At 35.9% G+C, this 21,747-nt stretch overlaps 1 protein-coding gene across 1 annotated transcript; it reads left to right on the forward strand.

Moving 5' to 3' along the window:
- The first annotated feature begins 10,847 nt into the window (after positions 1 to 10,847).
- LOC107871755 lies at positions 10,848 to 11,666 on the forward strand. Its single transcript, XM_016718642.1, has one exon. The coding sequence runs from the start codon at positions 10,848 to 10,850 to the stop codon at positions 11,664 to 11,666; it is 819 nt and encodes a 272-aa protein (XP_016574128.1).
- Positions 11,667 to 21,747: the final 10,081 nt, after the last annotated feature.

The following is a 21,747-nucleotide window of genomic DNA, read 5'->3' on the forward strand; positions in this document are numbered from 1 at the left end:
CTTAGCTATTATGAAGGTTCTCACAATAGTGCAGATTGATGACACACAAATAAGTCTGCAATAAATTGAATTCCCTAATAAGATCTTGAATAACATAATATCCCATGTTCCTAACAGACATAATAAATTATCACAGAGTGAGGAAGAAGAAGTAAGTGAAATAAAATCAAATATTCAAGCTAATAGGTGGTGAATTCAATGTGATTTTGAACAAAGATAAAAAAAACTAAAGGTTTACCTTTTGTTGATATTGATGCTAAAAATTTCAAGACTTTTATAGAATCCTCAGTTCTAAGTCAAGTATATTACAAGGGTAGTCCTTTCACTTGGTGGAATGGGGGAGTGGGTAAGGACTGCATTTTTTAAAGACTTGATAGAGTCTTATCTAATATAGATTTTTAGATGCAGTATAACCATATAGAGGTTGAGAATTTACCTAGAGATAGGTCACATCATGCTTCAATTTTAGTGATCAATTAGAATAATATCACCTCTGCTAATAAACCTTTCATACTTTTTAACTTTTTGACCCAACATGAGAAGTTTAAAGAAGTTGTTAACCATAATTGGGATGATGATTCCTCGTTTATTCTTTTTAGACCTAGAGAAAGATAAAGAAGGCAAACAAGACCCTGAGAGTGTGGAACAGGAAAACTTATGGTTATATTTTCCAGCTATCAGAGAAGAAATTGCTAGAATAAAGGAATACTTATTTGAAAAATCTCCCACAATTAAGCATAGGACTATCATGTAGAGAGCCAAAGCTGAGTATAGAAAATACTTACATTTAAAGGAGAGCTACTGGCAACAGAAAGTAGGGTATGATTGGTTTATTGAATGGGACAAAAATACTAAATTTTTTCATAGTCTAGTGAAAGAAAGAAGACTGAGATTAAAAATAACGAGGATATAAGATGCAAATGATAGTTGATTAGAAGATGAAAGAGATGTGGTACAAGAAGCTATGCAATTTTATCAAAGATAAATTCAAACAAGAAACATATCCTTTTAATTACTCATTGATTGATTATATTCCAGAGATGGTGGCTAAAGATAAAAATGTTCTCTTAAGTAGGTTTCCAAATTCTAATAACGTGAAGAGGGCATTTTTTAATCTAAATGTTTGTAGTGCTTCAGGTCCAGATGATCTTACAGGCATATTATATCAATTTTGTTGGGAGATAGTGGGAGGTGATATTATCAAAATGGTTAATGACTTTTTCTCTAGTAACTCTCTTCCCAATTCCATTACTAACTCTAATTTAATTCTAATCCCTAAAAACACTAATGTACATATATTTTCTGATTTGAGCACAATTAGATTGAGTAACTTTGTCAATAGTATTCTATCCAGAATCATTCATTATCGGATAGAAGGCATCTTACCTAAGATTATTTTACCTAACCAATCAAGCATTATCAAAGGTAGAAGCATAATAGAGAATGTGTTACTGACTCAAGAGATGATAATAGATATTAATAAAAGAGAAAAACTAGCTACTATTGTGATCAACATGGATATGGAAAAAGCATCATAGGGTTTTATAGATATTTCTGATTAAAATGTTGAAAAAAATGGAATTCTCAAATGATTCTGCTGATCTGATATGGAGACTAGTTCCCAATAATTAGTACTTTATTCTTATTAATGGGAAATCTCATGTCTTTTTCAATTCAAATAGACGGGTGAAGCAAGGCGATCCTATATATCCAACTTTATTTATTCTCTTTGCAGTGTTTTTCATAAGAGTCTTTAACTATCTGTTTGAAGATAGTTAATTTGTTGGAATTGGGGTACCAATGTGGAGTGAAAAATTAAATCACTTAGCATATGTAGATGATACAATAATTTTTTCTTCCACTAATCTTTATTCTTTGGAGAATATTATTACCATTTTGTAGGATTATGAGGTGCAATAAGTGCAGAAGATAAGTAAAAAAAAAAGGTTGTTATTATATTCATCAAAATGTTGTTACAGCAATAGACACATTAGTGAGATAGATTATAGGCATGAGTAGGGTTTAATATCCAATTAAATATCTAGGATGCCCAATTACTCACAAGAAGAAGAGGAAAAAAGATTATGCAGAGCTTCTAGAGAAGGTAAAAGGAAAACTTCAAACATGGAAGGGAAAAAAATTCTCATATGGAGGAAAGAAGGTACTAATTACTAGTATTTTACAAAGTATTCCCGTTTTCATCCTTTCTGTAACTGTCCCTCAAAAGTATGTGTTAAAAGAATTTCACAGGATTTTTGCTAAGTTTTTTTAGAGTAATAAAGATACTGGAAGGTCTAGGCATTGGTCAACCTGGAGTAAAGTGTACATTTCTAAGAAAGAAGGTGGCCTGGGTTTCAAATCCATTTTTGATGTCTCTAAATCCATGCATGCTAAATTACGGTGGAAGCTTAGGAAACAAAGCACTTTGTGGTCTAATTTCTTATGGAATAAATACTGGAAAAAATAAATTCATGCCTTGTTTAAGTGGACGGGTGGTTCTCAAGTTTGGAAGTATATGTTTGAAGCTAGAGAAGAAGTAGAACAACTTCTGCATCGATAACTTAAAAGAGGAACCTTAAGCATTTGGTTTGATATTTGGAGAAATTTTGGTTCATTATTTAAAAATCACAATGATACTCTAAGTTGTCATGAAATTAAAGAAATTGGGGAATTTTTAACTCCTAATGACTGGACCTAGTCAGAAATGCAAACAAGAGCTCCTGGGCATGTACTAGACTATTTCAAGAATAATATGAGTACATTAAAAGTTTCTGAATTAAGGGGATTATCTATGTTGGACCTTAAATAGTACTGGTATCTATTCTGTTAAAAGTGCATGGGAGCTGTGTCGATAAAATGAGGATATTGATAAGCATTTGAGTAAATTTTGGTGTACAAGTCTACCTTTTAAAACCCTTCACCTGGCTTGAAGAGTTTGGCTAAGGAAGGTAGTAGTCTCTCACTTGATTAATTCTCGGAATGCCAATGAATCTCCAGACTGTATATATTGAACTAATCCAAAAAGAGGGACCATTGATCACTTATTTTTAATGGAGAGGTTGCAAGAGTAGTTTGGGAGTATTATTCAAGAGTTGTTGAGACTAGACAAAGTGGTTTTATGAAATACAATGTCAGAAGGTGGTGAAACACTCAAGGTAATCAGAGATGGAGAGTAATTTCTCAAGTAGTACCTTTGATACTACTTTGGTTTATTGGGAAGAAAAGAAACATTATTTTTCATAGTGAAAAGTATACAAATAACAAGATTATTAGGGACATCAATAATACTCCGAAGAGATTTATTAGATGAAGATTTAAGGATAGTGAGAATATAACAATTGGTATGATATGGTGATGGCTATGGAGATATATATTCCTACATATAGGTTCAAAACACCCCTCCAATTCACTGGTTTATAGGTAATACTGATGGTGCCTCCAAAGGCAACCTGGACACAGTTTAACACATTTTTATATAAGGTATCATTCGGCGTCTTTTGTAATTTCTAAAGGTATCAAAATCCCAGATTCTACTAATATGGTGGCTGAGGCAAGAATGATAAAGGAATATTGAGAGTTTTGTGATAAATTTAAGATTGAACCTATTATAGTAGAATATGATTCTCTATAAATGGTTCAAATACTAGAAGGACTATGGAAACTTCCTTGGAGTGTGGCAATAGAAGTGCAGTACATAAATAGGATTAGGAGTACCCCAACAACAAGAGTACAACATTTCCTTTGGTAAGGAAATGCTCTTGTTGATTTTTTCACTATCCTAGTTGTTTCTTTTGAAGGGTGTTGACACCCAATTTTGACCTCCCAATATTACTTTTAGGCTACTATTTTATCAAAAATATTTAATAATAAATATTAATAGTTTTACACATTATTCTTATATTAAATACATATTTACGTGTCACATTCATAATTTAGAAAAAAATGCATAAATTATTTCATTATCTTTTAGCATCAGTTTTACAATTTTTTATGACATTCTTATATGATATTATTAATATTTATTAAATTATTTTCACATAGTTGTGCATACTCACACTTTTGCAAATACATTATTTAGTTTTCCATTATTTAGCATTATTTGTTTTGTTAGTATTTATTATTATTATTGTTGTTATTATTTATTTATTATTTAATTATTATTATTATTTACTACTACTACTATTTAAATAATAGCCTACTTATGATTGTTTTGCCTAACTTATTTATCTTGTAGACAAATTTTATCTAATTTCTTACAATTTTAGCCAATCTATTACAATCATAACCTATTTGTGATTCAATTATTTTAATTTTAGCCAAATCTAGATTAAATTTTCAACCCTTAGATCTCAACCGTCGATCAAAAACTGATCTGACAGCTGAGATCAAGTCCCATTATTTTCCTTTCTTAAACAACCACAAACCCTAACCCTATTCATTCTTCAGAAAAGAGTCTCAACTCTTCACTCTCTATCTCTAGGATCTCTCTATTTCTCTACAATTTTCCTCTAAAAATAGCCATGGCTACCATCCATCCTGCCATTGGTGATGCCTCTCTCCACCTTTCCTCAACCAACGACAACACCAGTCACTACCTCTAGCCTCCCTCCCGCTCCGATCACCACCAGCCAGCGACCAACCAAATGACCCCATTGCTGCAACCAGTGCTTTCTCCGATGAGCCGAGCCTCCATGCCGTCGGAATCTGCCTCCGTCAGTCATAGTTCAACCATCTCCGATCCTCTAAACGAGTCATAATATGCGTGTTTCGGGTTTGACGTCTCCTCATTGATTGAATTTCCTCGTTGTGCTTTATGTTCTTTGCATGATTTTAGATGTAAAATTTGTGAAGCATGACTATGAATTTTGACATAATGCCTTTAAATTTTATGTTTTTCTATATCCTTTAATTAACATATGTGACCTTAGATCTTGATATGATTATGGAACTATACTCGTTTTAATTTAATTATATGCGAATTGCGTCTTACTTTGGTAACTTTATTTTGGCCATGGTTGAAAATTTGTTTGTGTTTGCTCCTAATTGTGATAGTAGAAAATTGATTTGGCACAATTTTCGAATTAATTTAGGATAATTTTGGTGATTGGAGCACTGTTGAGTAATATCGCCCTATTATTTTCAATTAGTGTTGGTTTATATGGCAAATGCTAAGTTTTTTTTTTCTTACTTGTCTATTTTTGGTATACTTGGATCCCTCTTTTAACATAACTAAAATATTGTGAGTAGGGAATATCGCATATGATTGACGAATTTTTATTTATGGTAAATATTAATAATTGTGCATATCTGTTATTATTTGTTTTGTGTTCAAGAATATTTTACTTTTGCTAAATTTCCCTTTTCAATCCCAAAATTGATTTTGATCCTTTTAATTAAGGAACTAATATTGTATTCGATTGACAGGACTTTCTCCTTCCATATGTATTTCGTAACTTTCTCTACTAGATAAACACTTCATTCTTCAAGTAATAAACAGCTCGGAAGCTACAATTACAATCCCTACTACTCTCTTAAACAAAATATCTGTTATTTTAATACGAGGCAATTAGATATTTGGTTTCTTTTGGTTTTCCTCCAAGGCTTATTGGAGCCATCCTTCTATTATTCTTACAAGTGTTTGACTCTATTTCTTTTACTAGCTGCTTACTGGTAAGTCCCTCATCATGTATTCTTTATAGCTAGTCGTTCTCTTTCTTTTATTTTTCATATTACTTGGTTTGTAATATTATAAAAAAAACACTATTATTATTGTAATAATAATTTTAGGGGACTGCATTGGGGAGCGGGGATTTACGTGCTATATGAACGGTATAGATAGGCACAACTTAGGTTAATGTGCAATACATGTTACGTGGATCGTTTAGGCACACAAAAGTAGGATTCATTAACGTGTGAATCATTTAGATGCTTTCAGATATTGCTTGAGTTTCTTTTAATATCTGACGCATTAAAATAAAATTTAAGCATGCTAATACCTTCATAACATGTCCATATTGAATTAAAGCATGATAAGACGTTAGGCTACAACATTGATTTCTTGCATGTTAAGCACAACTTATGAAATATTGATTTGCATGTTTAGGCGTGCTAACATAATTTAGACATATTAAAACAAATTTGAGCACGTTAATATTGAATTTAAACATGTTTAAATTAATTTTTCTGCATGTTCAATTGGATTCCATCATTTTCAAAGTGCATTTTAGGCGTAGACAACTAATGCTCAGCATGTTAAATTACTATTTCTCAAATTTTCATCATGTTGAAATATTAGACATTAGGCATTTTTTTGCATATTTTCAGCATATCAACATGAAAATATTGCGCCTTAACAATATTTTCAGCATGTTTAATGACAATTCTCGCATGTTTAATAATGTTTTCTTCATGACGATTAATGAATTCCGCTCAACATGTTTAGAACTATGTTTTCACCTAAGATAATTAACGTCCTGCATGCTAAAAATCATATTCTCACATCAATCAGTTAACTTCTAGCATGTTTAAATTAAACTTTCAAAATATTATTATAGAAATTACAAGATGTTAACATTAAATTTCTGCATTATTTGCATAATTTTCAGCATTCTAAAATGTTAGATTTTAGGCATTCTCAACAAGTTAAGTACATCATTGCACCCTTAGTATGTTAATGAATTTTAATATTTTTGTTAATTTCTTATATTTCCATTAGTTCATAACACTATCTCAAGAGCATAATTTCTTGACACATTTACAACACTTTGGACACCCTCCTTTAATAATTTGACGATGCATTGTTACACACAAAAATCACATTTGTCTTTTTCACACTATCAATTGTTGAACACTTAGATATCATACCTATATGTTAACGATATAAAAATGAATAATTATTTGTCTTCACATGTTAATCACATTAATTAATCTCGTTAATTAATCAAGAGGCTAACTTGGGATTATTATGTGCTACTTTCTGTTTAATGTGTTACGCGCTTAGGGTCCTAGGCAACATAGCGTTAATTTTGTCTGGAGCACAAATCCAAAATAGTAAAGTCCAATGTCTCTTGAGTGATAGGTGGGACGATAAGTATTACTAAGAGACGTTAGTTTTCTTCTTGTCATAGAACGCCTTTAGACTTGACATCCAGCCTAGGTGGGGTGGGACGGGTAGTCATTCGGAAATGATAATCCTAACATATATTGAAGGTAAGACTAATGACATTGTTACTTATCTAAGAGTTCAACCAATTGGTCGGATGATGATTAAATAAGTTGGGGTTCTGATTTGAATAAGACAAAAATATTTCTTTGTTTGACTTTGATGATTTTTTTTAGTCTTTTTATTTACTTTACATGTTTATTTGGGGTAATTAGTTAATACATAAGCAGTCCCCATTATTATAATTATTTTCCTTCTTTCTTCTCGCGTGTCTTTTTTATATATTTTATCACTTAGACGATGAATATCTAAAATAAACGTTTATTAATTGCTTTATCACTTAGCCAAATATTATATTACTAATAAAATAAAAGAATTTATTTGATCACATAGAATCCCCACATAGAGTATGAATTTGGCCGGGAACCACATTTGTGGACCTCGAAAGGTGCCTAACACCTTCCTTTCGAGCTAATTTAAACCCTTACTCGAACTCTGGTGAACTAAGACTAAACAACAAAATAGGTTCATAGTAACCTAGACCGGTGTCCTAATGCACCTTAATATGTTAGGTGGCGACTCTTTACACCCTTCCCTTCTAACAATCCCAAAATGAGTGGTCATGTCGAATATTGCTTTCCACGAGGAAAATAGGACGTGACTAAATGGCGACTCTGCTGGGGATCTTAGGTTCTAACCATTACAAGTTCCTATTTTATGTGGTATTCTTATTTTTCTTTGTTTGATCATCTTTATTTTTTCTTTAACTATGTATTTTCTACATGTTTACATTTCTCCCTTGTCCCTTTCCTCTTTTATTTGTTTATTTTTGATGATTTGTACTTGCATGTTTTTCCCTCCTCCTTTCCCCTTTGTATGTATTCTCTATGCCAATTTCATTTTTTTCCTTCTGTTTGCTAAATGTTTTGATGCTTAATTTACTTTAATATTGTGAATATGTTATTGTATTTTTGTTATGTTCTACTGCTTTATATAACTGGCATTCCGCTCATAATTCTCCTCTACTTGGAAACCCCTTTTATTTTCTTAGTACGAACAGTTACGTGGTTGCACGGACGTTCTTTCTTAAAACATCCTTTGGGAAATGCCTTGTGGATTGATCGATCAACGGTGTCTTGACAGCCACAAACTTTCCCTCTCAATTTTTCCACTTGGGGGAACCGTGACAAAACCACTCTTATTCTTAAAACCTAGCCGTTTATCCATTTATTAAGGAATAAGCATTCTAAAAAACATAGGATGTCATGATAGAAAACCTGGCCCAAAGTTCTAAGGGATCCCATGATCCCAAAAAGAACACCTTACTATTTACGGGCATTTTGAGAGACAATTATGCCAAAATAATGTCATTTGCTCTTTGGGGGTTGGGTAGACTAACACTTTGTTTAGCATATTTAATGTCCCTCCTGACCTCATACCCTAAATTTGACATGGTTTGGTGCACAACGCCGCACATGAAACATTAGTGGACCAACTTTGGATATTATGGACAAAGTATGGTAGAAAAGGTATTGGGTAGTCTTCCCTCTCTCATGAACATCAATCCTTGAAGAGAACTTATTAAAGTTGTTACTGCATTTTGGGATGAAACAAGATCGGTATTCAGGTTTAGTGATATGGAAATGACCCCGCTTCTGGAAGAAATAGGAGGATATGTAGAAAATAAGATATTTCCAAAATCGGTGGCAACAGGATGAGGTTATCATCCCCAAAAGTGTTACTCTAGAAGAAGCAAGCAGCAAGTTGGGTCTCCATGGCAGTCAACTAGTAGCATATGTAATGAGGTAAAAGATGCCTATTAGTTACTTGGCCAATATATTCACCTACAATCAAGGAAAATAAATATATGTAGTAGAAGGTTCTAACCCCGACTCTTAGGAAGATAAATGAATCTTTGTATTCATCATTTACTTGATAGGAACGATGGTCTTTCCAATCGAAGTAAAAGAAATAGTGCACACTCGTATGATCACCGTAGCCTATGCCTTATGCAATAGGATCCAAAAGGGGTCTTGCACAATTTTACCCATGATAGTGGAAGATATTTATCAATCTCTTGAGCATTGCAACAACAGCGCCAAACATTTTGAAGGGTGCAATTTGTTACTACAGTTGTGGTTGATTGAGCATCTTCAGAAAATTCATAGTGTATAAAGCATGCCTAGATCGTTTGGAATCGAGAATATCACTACCCACGATACTCGAGTCACACTGGGAGTCAAAAGGATCAAGTGACCGAATGAGACAAAGAAGTGGGGACGAATATTGGGGGCCTTGACCGAAGATTCCATCCAATGGATGTTCGAATGGTTCTCGAGTATAGATTTCATGATTTCTACTCAACAACAAGAACCCCTGATTCTGATGGGACTTCATGGGATGCAACCGTACTTTCCTACTAGACTAATGAGGCAAGCAGGAAGGCAACAATTAATTCCATGAGTTACTAACATAGATGCATACCGAGTCTACTATAGAGATGATAAGATTCCAAATGGCCACGACATTGCCGAGACTTGGGGTAAAAAAACCCACCTAGATATGGAGAGGATTGTGCCAGACAGATACAATGCAGGCTACATGGTGGGTTATATCAAATGGTTGCATGCTGAGTGGAAGAACAAAGTGACCCCAGGTATCAAAAGGGGTATACATATCAATGACTAGGAGGATGAAGCACAAGCCCTCTACCGCAAGTTCAAGAAGAGGACTCTAGAATCTGAAGCACGTAACCACCACATAATTACAGAGAATGCCAAAGAAATGGCAAACATGGAAAAGCAACTGGAATCTTGGAAGACCGTGCACGGACAATGGAAAGAAAAGTACAAGAACTCCGTGATAAGTTTGACCAACAAGGAAAGGACTGTGCCAATATGGGGAGCATAGGGGAAAAATTAGCATTATCTTATCTATTGACAAGCCGCCACTACTTTGACAAGGCCCTAGAAGCCGACAAGAAGAAGCAAGAAGAGGACCTATTTAGAATTTAGTTTAGCATTCATTTTTTTGTATTTATTTTGCAATGTTGAAACAGTTCAAATGAAATAGAGTTTATTTTTCTTTTGGGTTTTATCTTTCAGAAAATGGCATTATTTTATGGCATAATTATTTCTTAAACAGCGATAGCCCTACCTCTAGCTCAAAAAGAGGCTTCCATCATAGGACACGTCAAACAATGTGCTATATGTTAATCTAGTTCATTTTTTTATCACTAACGCACTAACTTCTTCACCTTTTGTTCTTTTGTTTGTGTAGTTCTCCCTTCCCATAGGTTAATTTGTGCAGTCTGGCCTATCATACTAGATCAAAAGGGGATCCTCCTTCTTCTCCTCCTTTACCTACAAGTTCCAGAGTAAAAGAAGCAATGGGTGATTGTCACATTGTTGGAGAAAAGGAAGGTATTAGTTCAGAAGGGGACAGTATCGTTGGTCAGAACAAAATAATGATGAAAATGGAACAAAGAATTCATGAACTATAAGAAGAATTGGCCCAAGTACGCAACCCGGATAAACTTTCCCTTAACCTGAACACTCCGGAACTGCAATCTGATAGCTTTGCTATCCTAAAATCCCAAACTCCTTCTGACCATCCAACATTTCATCTCCAGCCCCAAATTCCTACCAACGTTCAAAATATCCAAAATACCACAACTCCTTTATATATGCCTACCCAAGAGCCTAAAAACTCCGCTTATCCTTCTCCAGAAAATCCTCTACATCCAAACATATACCACCATCAGACATCTGGAAGCCATAATCTGAACCCCATCTATGTTGAAATACTTTCACTCAACTATTCTCAACCCACAGCCAATAACTTAGTGAATGATTATACGATGCAGGATGTAGTTGAGAGGTTGAGACATTTGGAAGAAAACAAGGGTATCAAGGGTCTCAATTACGAAGACTTGTGCATTCACCCAGATGTAGAACTGTCGAAGGGGTACAAACCTCCCAAGTGTGAGTTGTACAATGGGATTGGAGATCCTAAGGTGCATCTGCGTGTGTACTATGACAAACTTGTGGGTGTAGGAAAGAATGAGAAAATTTGGATGAAGCTGTTTATGAGAAGCCTCATGGGAGAGTCCCTCACATGGTACATTGAGAAGGGTGTGAAAAAGTGGGCAGGCTGGCTTGACGTGGCGTCTAGCTTCGTTGATTGGTTTGGGTATAATACCGACAATGCTTTGAGTTGGACTTACATGCAGGCAATGAGGAAGAAGCCAAATAAATCCTTCCATGAATACGCCATGAGATGGAGGGCCGAGCCTGCGAGAGCTCTACCTTCAGGTGAAGAGCAACAAATAAAGAAATATTTTATCAAGTCACAAGAGCCACAATACCATGACAAAATGATAAAGATCACAGACAAAAGCTTCTCTGAAATAATCAGAATAGGAGAAATATTTGAGGAGAGTCTTAAAAATGGTAGCATTATCCACTTGAACACTCAATCTATAGGAGCAGTGGAAAATAAGTAGAAGAAAGAGAAAAGGTTAGTAATGGTAGCCCAGCCTTCGGAGAATATCTCAAGCCATGAAACCCCTGCTCTATCTCCCTTATCTTACCCGCAAACACCATATACAACCTCCTTCTACTCACCACAACCTCTAATGCCATATCAAGCCCCATTATAACAAATGCCTCCTCCTTACGAAGTGCCTCCACAATTTTAAATCCTTCTTACCCTGTATATAATGCCACACCCATCCAAGTCCAAACAACCCATCCTACTCATATCTCTGCTACCAAGCCTTCGGCCACCAAACCCAAGCAAAAATGTGAAGGAAGACAGTATACCTCTTTAGCGAAATCGATGGCTCAATTGTATGAAAGGCTCAAAAAAGCTGGCCATATCACGACCATTTCTACTGTACAAGTTGACATGAAGTCACCACAGTATCAAAATAATCAAAACTGTGCCTACCACTCTGGCATGAGAGGGCACCCCATTGAGGCCTGTTTTGCATTGAAGAACAAAATTCAACAACTGATCGATACTAAGGTGATTTAGTTGAAGGACCCAGAACCGAACATCACCCACAATCCTCTCCCCACTCATGAAGTAAATATGCTCAATGTTGATGATGATATAGACCTGGAGCATTCTATCTGGGTCATTGAGAAGGGAGACAATACTCTTATTAGGGTACGGAAGCATGCACCATTTGAATTCAAGGTCGCAACACCCAAAGCTCCCTTCACTGTTGTGAGACCTACCTCGACTGTATGTAATCCTCATGTAGTTCCATGGAATTATGGACTCAACATTCCAAGAAAAGTGAAGGCTGTCGAGATAGATGTTGCGCAAGGTGTCACCAGATCAGGCAGAATATACACGCCCAAAAACTTGCTTCATAGAAGTTATCTCAAAGGAAAGAAACCTGTCATCGGGGTTGAAGAAGATGGCATCTAGAAGATGGTACAAGATAATGAGTATTCTGTAACAGAGCAACTGAGTAAGAATCCATCCCAAATATCACTTTTTGCATTGCTCTAGACTTTAGAGAATCACCAGAAGGATTTGATGAGGGTCTTAAGTGAAGCTTATATTCCAGCTACCATAACAGGCGGGGAGATGGCCCATATGGTAGGGTAAGTATTTGAGGCCTACAAAATATCATTCCATAATGATGAATTACATCCTGAAGTTAGAGCACACAATCGGGCTCTACATTTCACACTAAAGTATGAGGGAAGAATGATATCCCGTGTGTTGATTGATCCATGCTTGGGATTGAATATTTTCCCTTTGAACACCTTGACCAGATTAGAGGTTGATATGTCCAAAGTGCAGACTTGGAAGATGAATATAAAAGGGTTCAATTGCTTCCAAAGGGGTTCTATTGGGGAAGTTCCATTGGAAATAGTGATGAGGCCAGTCCCTTTCTTTATAACCTTCCAAGTGATGGATATCCTTGCCTCTTACAACTTGCTGCTTGAACGTCCATGGCTTTATGCGGCCGGCGTCGTATCCTCTACTCTTTATCAATTCCTTAAGTTTGAATACAATCATAAGGAGGTTGTGATACATGGAGAGAAGAGGCATCCTATATACTCTATTAAAGAAAAAGAAGACCTTGATGGGGAAATATTTCATACCCTTATGTTGGTGGGAAGCATAGAAGGGGGGCCGCATAATGACGCATTATTTGTCACCGTACAATGTGAAGGAAGGGAAATTTCACGCATAATGATTGATCCTAGTTTTGGGGTAAACATTTGTCCTCTTTCCACCTTGACAAGTTTTAAACTTGACATGGCAAGAATCCAACCCCGAGTAAGGGTCATAAGGGCATATGATGTCTCCCAGAGAAACACTATCGGGGAAATCATACAGAACATCACATTGGGCTCTGCTACATTCCCCATACTATTTTAGGTAATGGACATTCCCTCCTTATATAATTTGCTGCTCGAACGACCTTGGATCCACATGGTTGGTGCAGTCCTGTCCACCTTACACCGATGCATCCGATTTGAGTACTATCAATAAGAGGTATTAATATGGGGTGAAGGAGGACAACGAGGGCTTGACTCTTTACAATGGATTGGGAATATTGAAGAAGACATAATAAGCTACATACAACTTCAGAAAACCCTGAATGCTTTGAGTTACATAAGTTGGCTGGGGTATGAAGAGGAAAAGGTCTCGACACCAGATTGGAAGGAATAATTGATCCTTTAGTATTTGAGAAAAAGAAATACAACTGCGGGCTGGGATATGTAGTTGATGAAGAGGCAAACAAAAGAGGAAACACACCTGACCCAGTATTATAATTATACCAAATCTTTCATTCTTCGAGATTTCTCGAATATAGTGAGAATAAAGTTAACAAAGTAACAGAGATATTGAAAGGGCTCGCCATGACCGAGGACATCACTCTCTCTCCCAAAGGCCAAGATGAGATTGAAACCGTGGAGGTAGACATAACTTGGAATGAGACCATGGAGGTAGACATGACTTGGAAGGATATAGGTGGAAAGTTGATGAAAAGGTATGAACCAGGTAAAGGTTTGGGGGAAAACTGCAAGGAATCATTGAGCTCATATAGCCGCAGTTTAAGATGGACTCCTTCGGTCTGGAATATGAATGCACTATAGAAGATTACCTCGATGGGAGCCACCTATGAAAGGCTACTACTGCCCTCTACCTAAGCCTTTGCCTGCACTATGTGAGACCTTCCGTTCTGTTGATTTTCTGAATAATGGCAAAGAAGATATTTTGGAAAGCTTAAGGCTTCTTTTCTGACCAAGGAAGACGGTTACCATATTGTTATTAGAGAGGAAGGAGAATACCTTAGCCCAATCCATTAACAAAAAGTCGTTGTCAGTAGCTGGACTGTCACTCTATCTAGGCCTTACCGAATACTTGGGCTAACTTAACAGAGTTTTGAATGTTTTAGCATTTATTTTTAATAAACACGATCATCCGGGATGATTTTAAATTTCAGTTTCTTTGTTTTTATTCTCAACAATATGTTTCAAGACATTCACATTATTAATAAAGTTCCCCTTTCGATTATTAACGTTCTTTATTTGTTCTTTCAGCAAAATCACATTTAAAACTATTGAATCTGATATTGTGACATCTAATGAGACAATACAACATAATATAAGCAAGGTCGATGATACAGAGGAATTTAAAATCCCCCAGGAATTTGTCAGAAAAGTTGAAGACTTTGAAGACAAACCTAAGGCAAAGCTCACAGAATTGGAAAAAGTGAACATAGGGTCTTCGGAGGATATAAAAGAAACCCACGTCAGCGTTCACTTGTCTAAAGAAGATAAAGAGAAATATATCCAGTTTTTGAAAAAGCATACGGATGCCTTTGCTTTTTCTTATGGAGATATGATGGGACTAAGAACATCGATAGTGACTCAAAGACTGACCACATACCCATCTTGTCTCCCTATCAAATAGAAACTCAAAAAGTACAAGCCTAATTTGAGTTTGAAAATCAAAGAGGAGATCTCAAAGCAGATTGAAGTTGGTATTCTTTAAGTGACGAAGTATCCAACCTGTTTGGCCAATGTTGTACCTATCCCCAAGAAGAATGGGAATGTTAGAGTTTGCATGGATTATAGAAACCTCAACAAAGCCAGTCCTAAAGACGACTTTCTGCTCCCAAACATTCATATCTTGATTGATAATTGTGCCAAGCATAAAACACAATCATTCATGAATTGCTTTGTCGGTTATCATCAAATCAAGATGCACGAGAACAACGCTGAGAAAACTTTTTTTATTACTCCTTGAGGGGTTTATTGCTACAAATTCATGTTGTTTGGTCTGAAAAATGCTGGAGCCACATACACGAGGGCCATGATAGTTTTATTTTATGATATGATCCATAAGGAGATCGAAGTTTATGTGGACAACGTCATCATCAAATCAAGGAAGGGTACAAGTCATTTAGCAGATCTGGAAAGCTTTTTTGACAGGTTAAGAAAGTATAATTTGAAGTTGAACCCAGCAAAATGTGTCTTCGAAGTCCCTACAGGGAAGTTATTGGGCTTTATTGTAAGTCGTAGGGGCATCGAGTTGGATTCTTCCAAGATTAAGGCCATCTAAGATCTCCCTCCTCTAAAAATCAAGAAAGACATCATAAGCTTTTTGGGTCACCTCACCTACATCATCCAGTTCATAGCCCAATCCGCGGTTATTTGTGAACCAATTTTCAAGCTGTTGAAGAAGGATGTTGCTATAGAATGGATAATGGAGTGTCAACGGGCATTCGACAAGATATAAGGATTATCTATCAAATCCTCCTATTTTGGTTCCCTGGAACCTGGTAGGCCGCTACTATTGTACTTATCTATGATAGAAAATGCCTTCGGATATATTTTATGGCAGCATAATGAGACAGGTAAGAAAGAACAAGAAATCTATTATATGATTAATAAGTTTACTTCTTATGAGGCTTGATATTCTCTACTAGAACGCACCTGTTGTGCATTGATTTGGGTAGCTCAAAAGTTAAGGCATCATCTCTCAGCAAATACTACTTACCTGATCTCCAGAATGGATCCGTTGAAATACATAGTCCAGAAGCCAATGCCTACCAAAAAGTTGGCCAAATGTCCGATACTAGTAAGTGAATTTGACATAGTCTGTATCACTCAGAAGGTGGTAAAATCACAGGCACTAGCAGATTATCTAGTCGAGAATCCTATGGACGATGAGTACCAACCGCTAAAAACTTACTTCCCTGATGAGGAGGTGGCATTCATGGGAGAGAATATCTCTGAAGAATATGATGGTTGGAGACAATTCTTTGGCGCCATTGTGATCTCTAAAACTGGCCAACACTATCCGGTGTCGGTAAAACTAAGGTTCCCTTTCACCAACAACATGGGCGAATATGAAGATTGTATCTTGGGAATTCGCTTATCTATCAACTTGAATGTCTAAGAGATACTGGTGATTGGAGATTCAGACTTATTGATTCATCAGGTACGAGGTGAATAGGCTGTCAAAAATGCAAAGATCCTACCCTATTTGAAGTGCATGTAAGAAATGTGCAAGAAGTTCTACAAGATAGAGTTCAAACACGTCCCAAGAATCTAAAACGAGTTTGCAGATGTATTGGCCACTTTGTCTTCCATGATCCAACATCTAGACAAAAACTACATTGATCTTGTTCCCATTCATGTGCATGAGCAGCTTGTACATTGCTTTTATGTAGAAGAGGAATCAGACGAAAAACCATGGTATACAGACATACATAGGTATTTGAAAACTAGAAACTATCCCGAGAATATAATAAGTACCCAAAAAATACACCATTCAGAGGCTAGCCAAAAGTTCTTCCTAAATGGGGAAATCCTGTATAGGAGGACCCCTGATTTAGGTTTGATAAGATGTGTCAAGGACAAAAAGGCATCTAGGCTAATTGAAGAATTAAATTCTAGAACATGTGTTTTAAATATGAATAGCTTCATATTGGCAAAAAAAGATATTGAGATCAAGTTACTTCTGGCTGACTATGGAAAGTGATTGCATCCGCTACGTGCAGAAATACCACCAGTGTCAAACTCATGCTAATATGATCCAAGTTCCTCCCAATGAGCTCTATGTCACCAGCTCTCCTTGGCCCTTCGCAACTTGGGGCATGGATATCATTGGCCCCATAGAGCTAGCCGCGTCCAATAGTCATAGGTTCATCCTTGTCGCAATTAACTACTTCACCAAGTGGATAGAGTCCACCTCTCAAAAATCGGTCACAAAGAAGGTCATGGATGACTTCGTTTGAAGTAATATCATTTGTCGGTTCAGAATTCCCGAATCTATTATCACAGACAATGGGGCCAACCTCAATAGTGATTTGATGCAAACAACTTGTGAGAAGTTCAAAATCAAGCATCAAAATTCCACAGCATATAGACCATACATGAATAGAGCGGAGGAGGCCGCAAATAAGAACATCAAGAGGATCCAGTGCAAAATGATTGACAACAATCGACATTGGCATGAAAATCTACCCTTCTCATTACTAGGGTACCGTACTACAATCAGAAGGTCCACAGGCACTACACCATACTTTTTGGTTTATGGCAATGAAGCAGTGATACCAGCAGAGGTCAAAATTCCATCTTTGAGAATCATCAAGGAAGCAGAATTGAGTGACGCTGAATGGATACAAAGCAGATTCGAGCAATTGGCACTCATTAATGAAAGACGAATAAATGCAATTTGTCATGGTCAACTCTAGCAGAACGGAATGGCCAAAGCTTTCAGCAAAAAGGTTAGGCCGAGATACTTCATGCCTAGACAGCTGGTTTTGAAGTAAATTTTTCCACATCAAGATAAGGCAAAGGGAGAATTCTCTCCTAATTAGCAAGGCCCTTACGTGATTCTTCGAGTCTTGACTGGCGGACCACTCATACTTGCAGAAATAGATGGCATAGTTTGGTCTAAACCCATTAACTCAGACGCTGTTAAGAGATTCTATGTTTAAATTTTATCTTATGCCCCTTGAATTGTAATTGGAACTATGTTCGACCTGGTTCCTGTTTAAGAGGGATACGTAGGTGCTCGTGTGGAGTTCGGTCACTTCATAATTCCCCTCTCTTAGAATACTGTAACTGGGGAAGAATTTTTTAGAGGACCTCACAAATTCTACATGGGCATGATATCGGCATAAATTATGCCAGAATTCTTGAGACGACCTCAAAAATTCCTATAAGAAAACTTTGGAATTTATGCAATGAGTTAGTTCTACACTGGGGTAGAAATTGTTGAGTGATCCTCAAAAATTTCTTAACAAAAGAACAAGGATATACAAGATGTTGTATCATCTCAAGACATGTCACAATTAATGATTCAACAAAGTTTTGTGTTTATTCTAATGGATTTTCCTTATTACTTTCAAAAGAAAATTTCTCTTTTCAAAAATGATTTTTCTTTTATAACATCTATTTCCTAGCTGTCTACCTGAGTGAAGGCCCGGAAACTTATCAACAAGACAACGACGTCAAGAGGAAGACACTTCAGTCAAGGCGGAGACACAAATCAACCTCCCCCTTTTAAGAACTCACAATTTTTCTTTGAGTATAGGATTAATAGGTACAGATAACAGGAATCACTCCATCACGAAGGAGCATAATAGACAATCCAACATCGTTAACAAGAAACCTCACAATCGATCCAAAAAAAAGACAGATACGCTTTTTTATCTTCTATTATTTTTACCATTATGGTTATTTTCTATAATTTTCAATCTTATACCCAAATATATCCGCACTAATCATTTCCGCTGAGAAAAGCTAAGAATTACAGGTACATATTGCGATTCCATAATACATGGAGAAGCCAAAAAGTTCATCCCATGATGAAAAGCCAAGTAGTTGATCACACGATTCCATGATGCAAGTAGAATCCCAAAAGTTGATCCCACGATGAGAAGCCAAGTAGCTGATCACACGATTCTATGATGCATGGAGAATCCCAAAAGCTGATCCCATGATAAGAAGCCAAGTAGCTGATCACACGATTCCATGATGCATGGAAAAGGCCAAAAGCTGATCCCACGATGAGAAGCCAACCAAAAAAATGATCCCATGATGAGAAGCCAAAACCTCAATCACAAATGGAGAATCCCAAAAGCTGATCCCGCGATGAGAATCCAAAAAGCCGATCACATGATTTCACGATGCATGGAGAAGTTCAAAAGTTGATCCCATGATGAGAAGCTAAACAGCCAATCATACGATTCCATAATACATAGAGAAGCCCAAAAGTTGATCCCACGATGAGAAGCTGAACAACCGATCACACAATTTCACAATGTATGGAGAATCCCAAAAGTTGATCCCACAATAAGAAGCCAAGCAGCTGATCACACGATTCCATGATACAACAGATATACTTTTTTTATTTTTGAATTCACGTTACATTTATCAATTATTTATCTCTTACATGTCTAACCTTTGTTATTTAGTGTGATGCAAAGATGCAGGTAATAGAGAAGGAATAACAAACAGAGATAATTTTCATTTTTGTTTTCGGAGTATTACCGCATCTATCCATTCATAACCTGAACTCATCCTGAAACTCCCCTACCTCAACATTTTCAAGCTCTTCATACATCATTATTTCAAATCCTATTCATTACCGTCTCACTGAACCGCAATATCCTAGTTGACGCCCCAACCTTTATCATTAGCATTCTTTAGGAATATTGTTGATTCCTAAACCTAGAACTTTACTCGACCAGATTCTCATAAAAATAGAGATATGTAGGCGACTTAAAGCCAAAGTCTTGGCCACACTATTTTTAACCACCTCCCATGGATTTCTTCCTAGCAAACCGTCATCTCGGACGGACAAAATTGGCAACTACGTCAACTTTTGTTGCTTGCCAATTCTTTAATCATTCCCAAGCAATGAAGGGGCAATTGTTGACACCCAATTTTGACCTCCCGATATTGCTTTTAGGCTACTATTTTATCAAAATTTAATTTTAAATATTAATATTTTTACACAATATTCTTATATTAAATACATATTTACATGTCACATTCATAATTTAGAAAAAATGCATAAATTATTTCAGTATCTTTTAACATCATTTTTACAAATTTTTATGAAATTCTTATATGATATTATTAATAATTATTAAATTATTTTCACATAACTGTGCATATTCACATTTTTGCAAATGCATTATCTAGTTTTCCATTATTTGGCATTATTTATTTTGTTATTACTTATTATAATTATTGTTATTATTATTTATTATTATTATTTATTACTATTATTTATTATTTAATTACTATTATTATTATTTACTACTACTACTATTTGACTAATAGCCTATTTAAGATTGTTTTGCCTAGCTTATTTATGTTGTAGCCCAATTTTATCCAATTTCTTACAATATTAGCCAATCTATTACAATCATAACCAATTTGTGATTCAATTATTCTAATTTTAGCTAAATATCAATCAAAGTTTCAACCCTTAGAGCTCAACCGTCGATCAAAAACTGATCTGACGGCTGTGATCAAGTCCTATTATTTTCCATTATTAAACAAACACAACCCCTAACACTATTCATTTTTCATAAAAGAGTCCCGGCTCTTCTCTCTCTATCTTTAGGATCTCTCTTTTTCTATAATTTCCCTCTAAAAATAGCCATGGCTTCCGACTATCCCACCGTAGGTAATGCCTCTCTCGACCTCTCCACAACCAATGACAACACTAGTCGCCGCCTCCAGCCTTCCTCCCGCTCTGATCGCCACCAGCCGGCGACCAACGAAATGACCCCATCGTTGCCACCAGCACCTCCTTCGATGAGTCGAGCCTCCACGCTGTTAGAATTTCCCTCCACCAGCTGCGGTTTAACCACCACCACTTCTTTGAACGAGTCATAATACGAGTGTTTCGAGTTTGACGTCTCCTCATGGATTAAGTTTACTCGTTATGCTTTGTGTTCTTTGCATAATTTTAGACGTAAAATTCGTGAAGCATGACTATAAATTTTGACATAACGCCTTTAAATTCTATGTTTTTCTATATTCTTTAATTAACATATGTGACCTTATAATTTGATATGATTATGGAACTATACTCGTTTTAAAGTAATTATATGCAGACTGCGTCTTACTTTAGTAACTTTATTTTGGCCATGTTTAAAATATTTGTTTGTGTGTTGCTCCTAATTGTGATAGTAGGAAATTGATTTGGCATAATTTTGAAATTAATTTAGGGAAATTTTGGTGATTGGAGCGTTGTTGAGTAATCTCGCCCTATTATTTTCAATCAGTGTTGGTTTATATGGAGAATGCTAGGTTATTTTTATCTTACTTGTCTATTTTTGGTATACTTGGATCCCTCTTCAAAGACAAGTAAAATATTATGAGTAGGGAATATCTCATGTGATTGACGAATTTTTATTTAAGGTAAATATTAATAATTGTGTATATCTATCATTATTTGTTTTATGTTCAAAAATATTTTACTTTTGCTAAATTGCCCTTTTCACGTCCCAAAATTGATTCTGATCCTTTTAATCAAGGAATTAATATTTCATTCGATTGGTAGGACTTTCTCCCTCC

Source organism: Capsicum annuum, chromosome 5 (genome assembly GCF_002878395.1).
Source record: "Capsicum annuum cultivar UCD-10X-F1 chromosome 5, UCD10Xv1.1, whole genome shotgun sequence".
Taxonomy (NCBI): domain Eukaryota; kingdom Viridiplantae; phylum Streptophyta; class Magnoliopsida; order Solanales; family Solanaceae; genus Capsicum; species Capsicum annuum.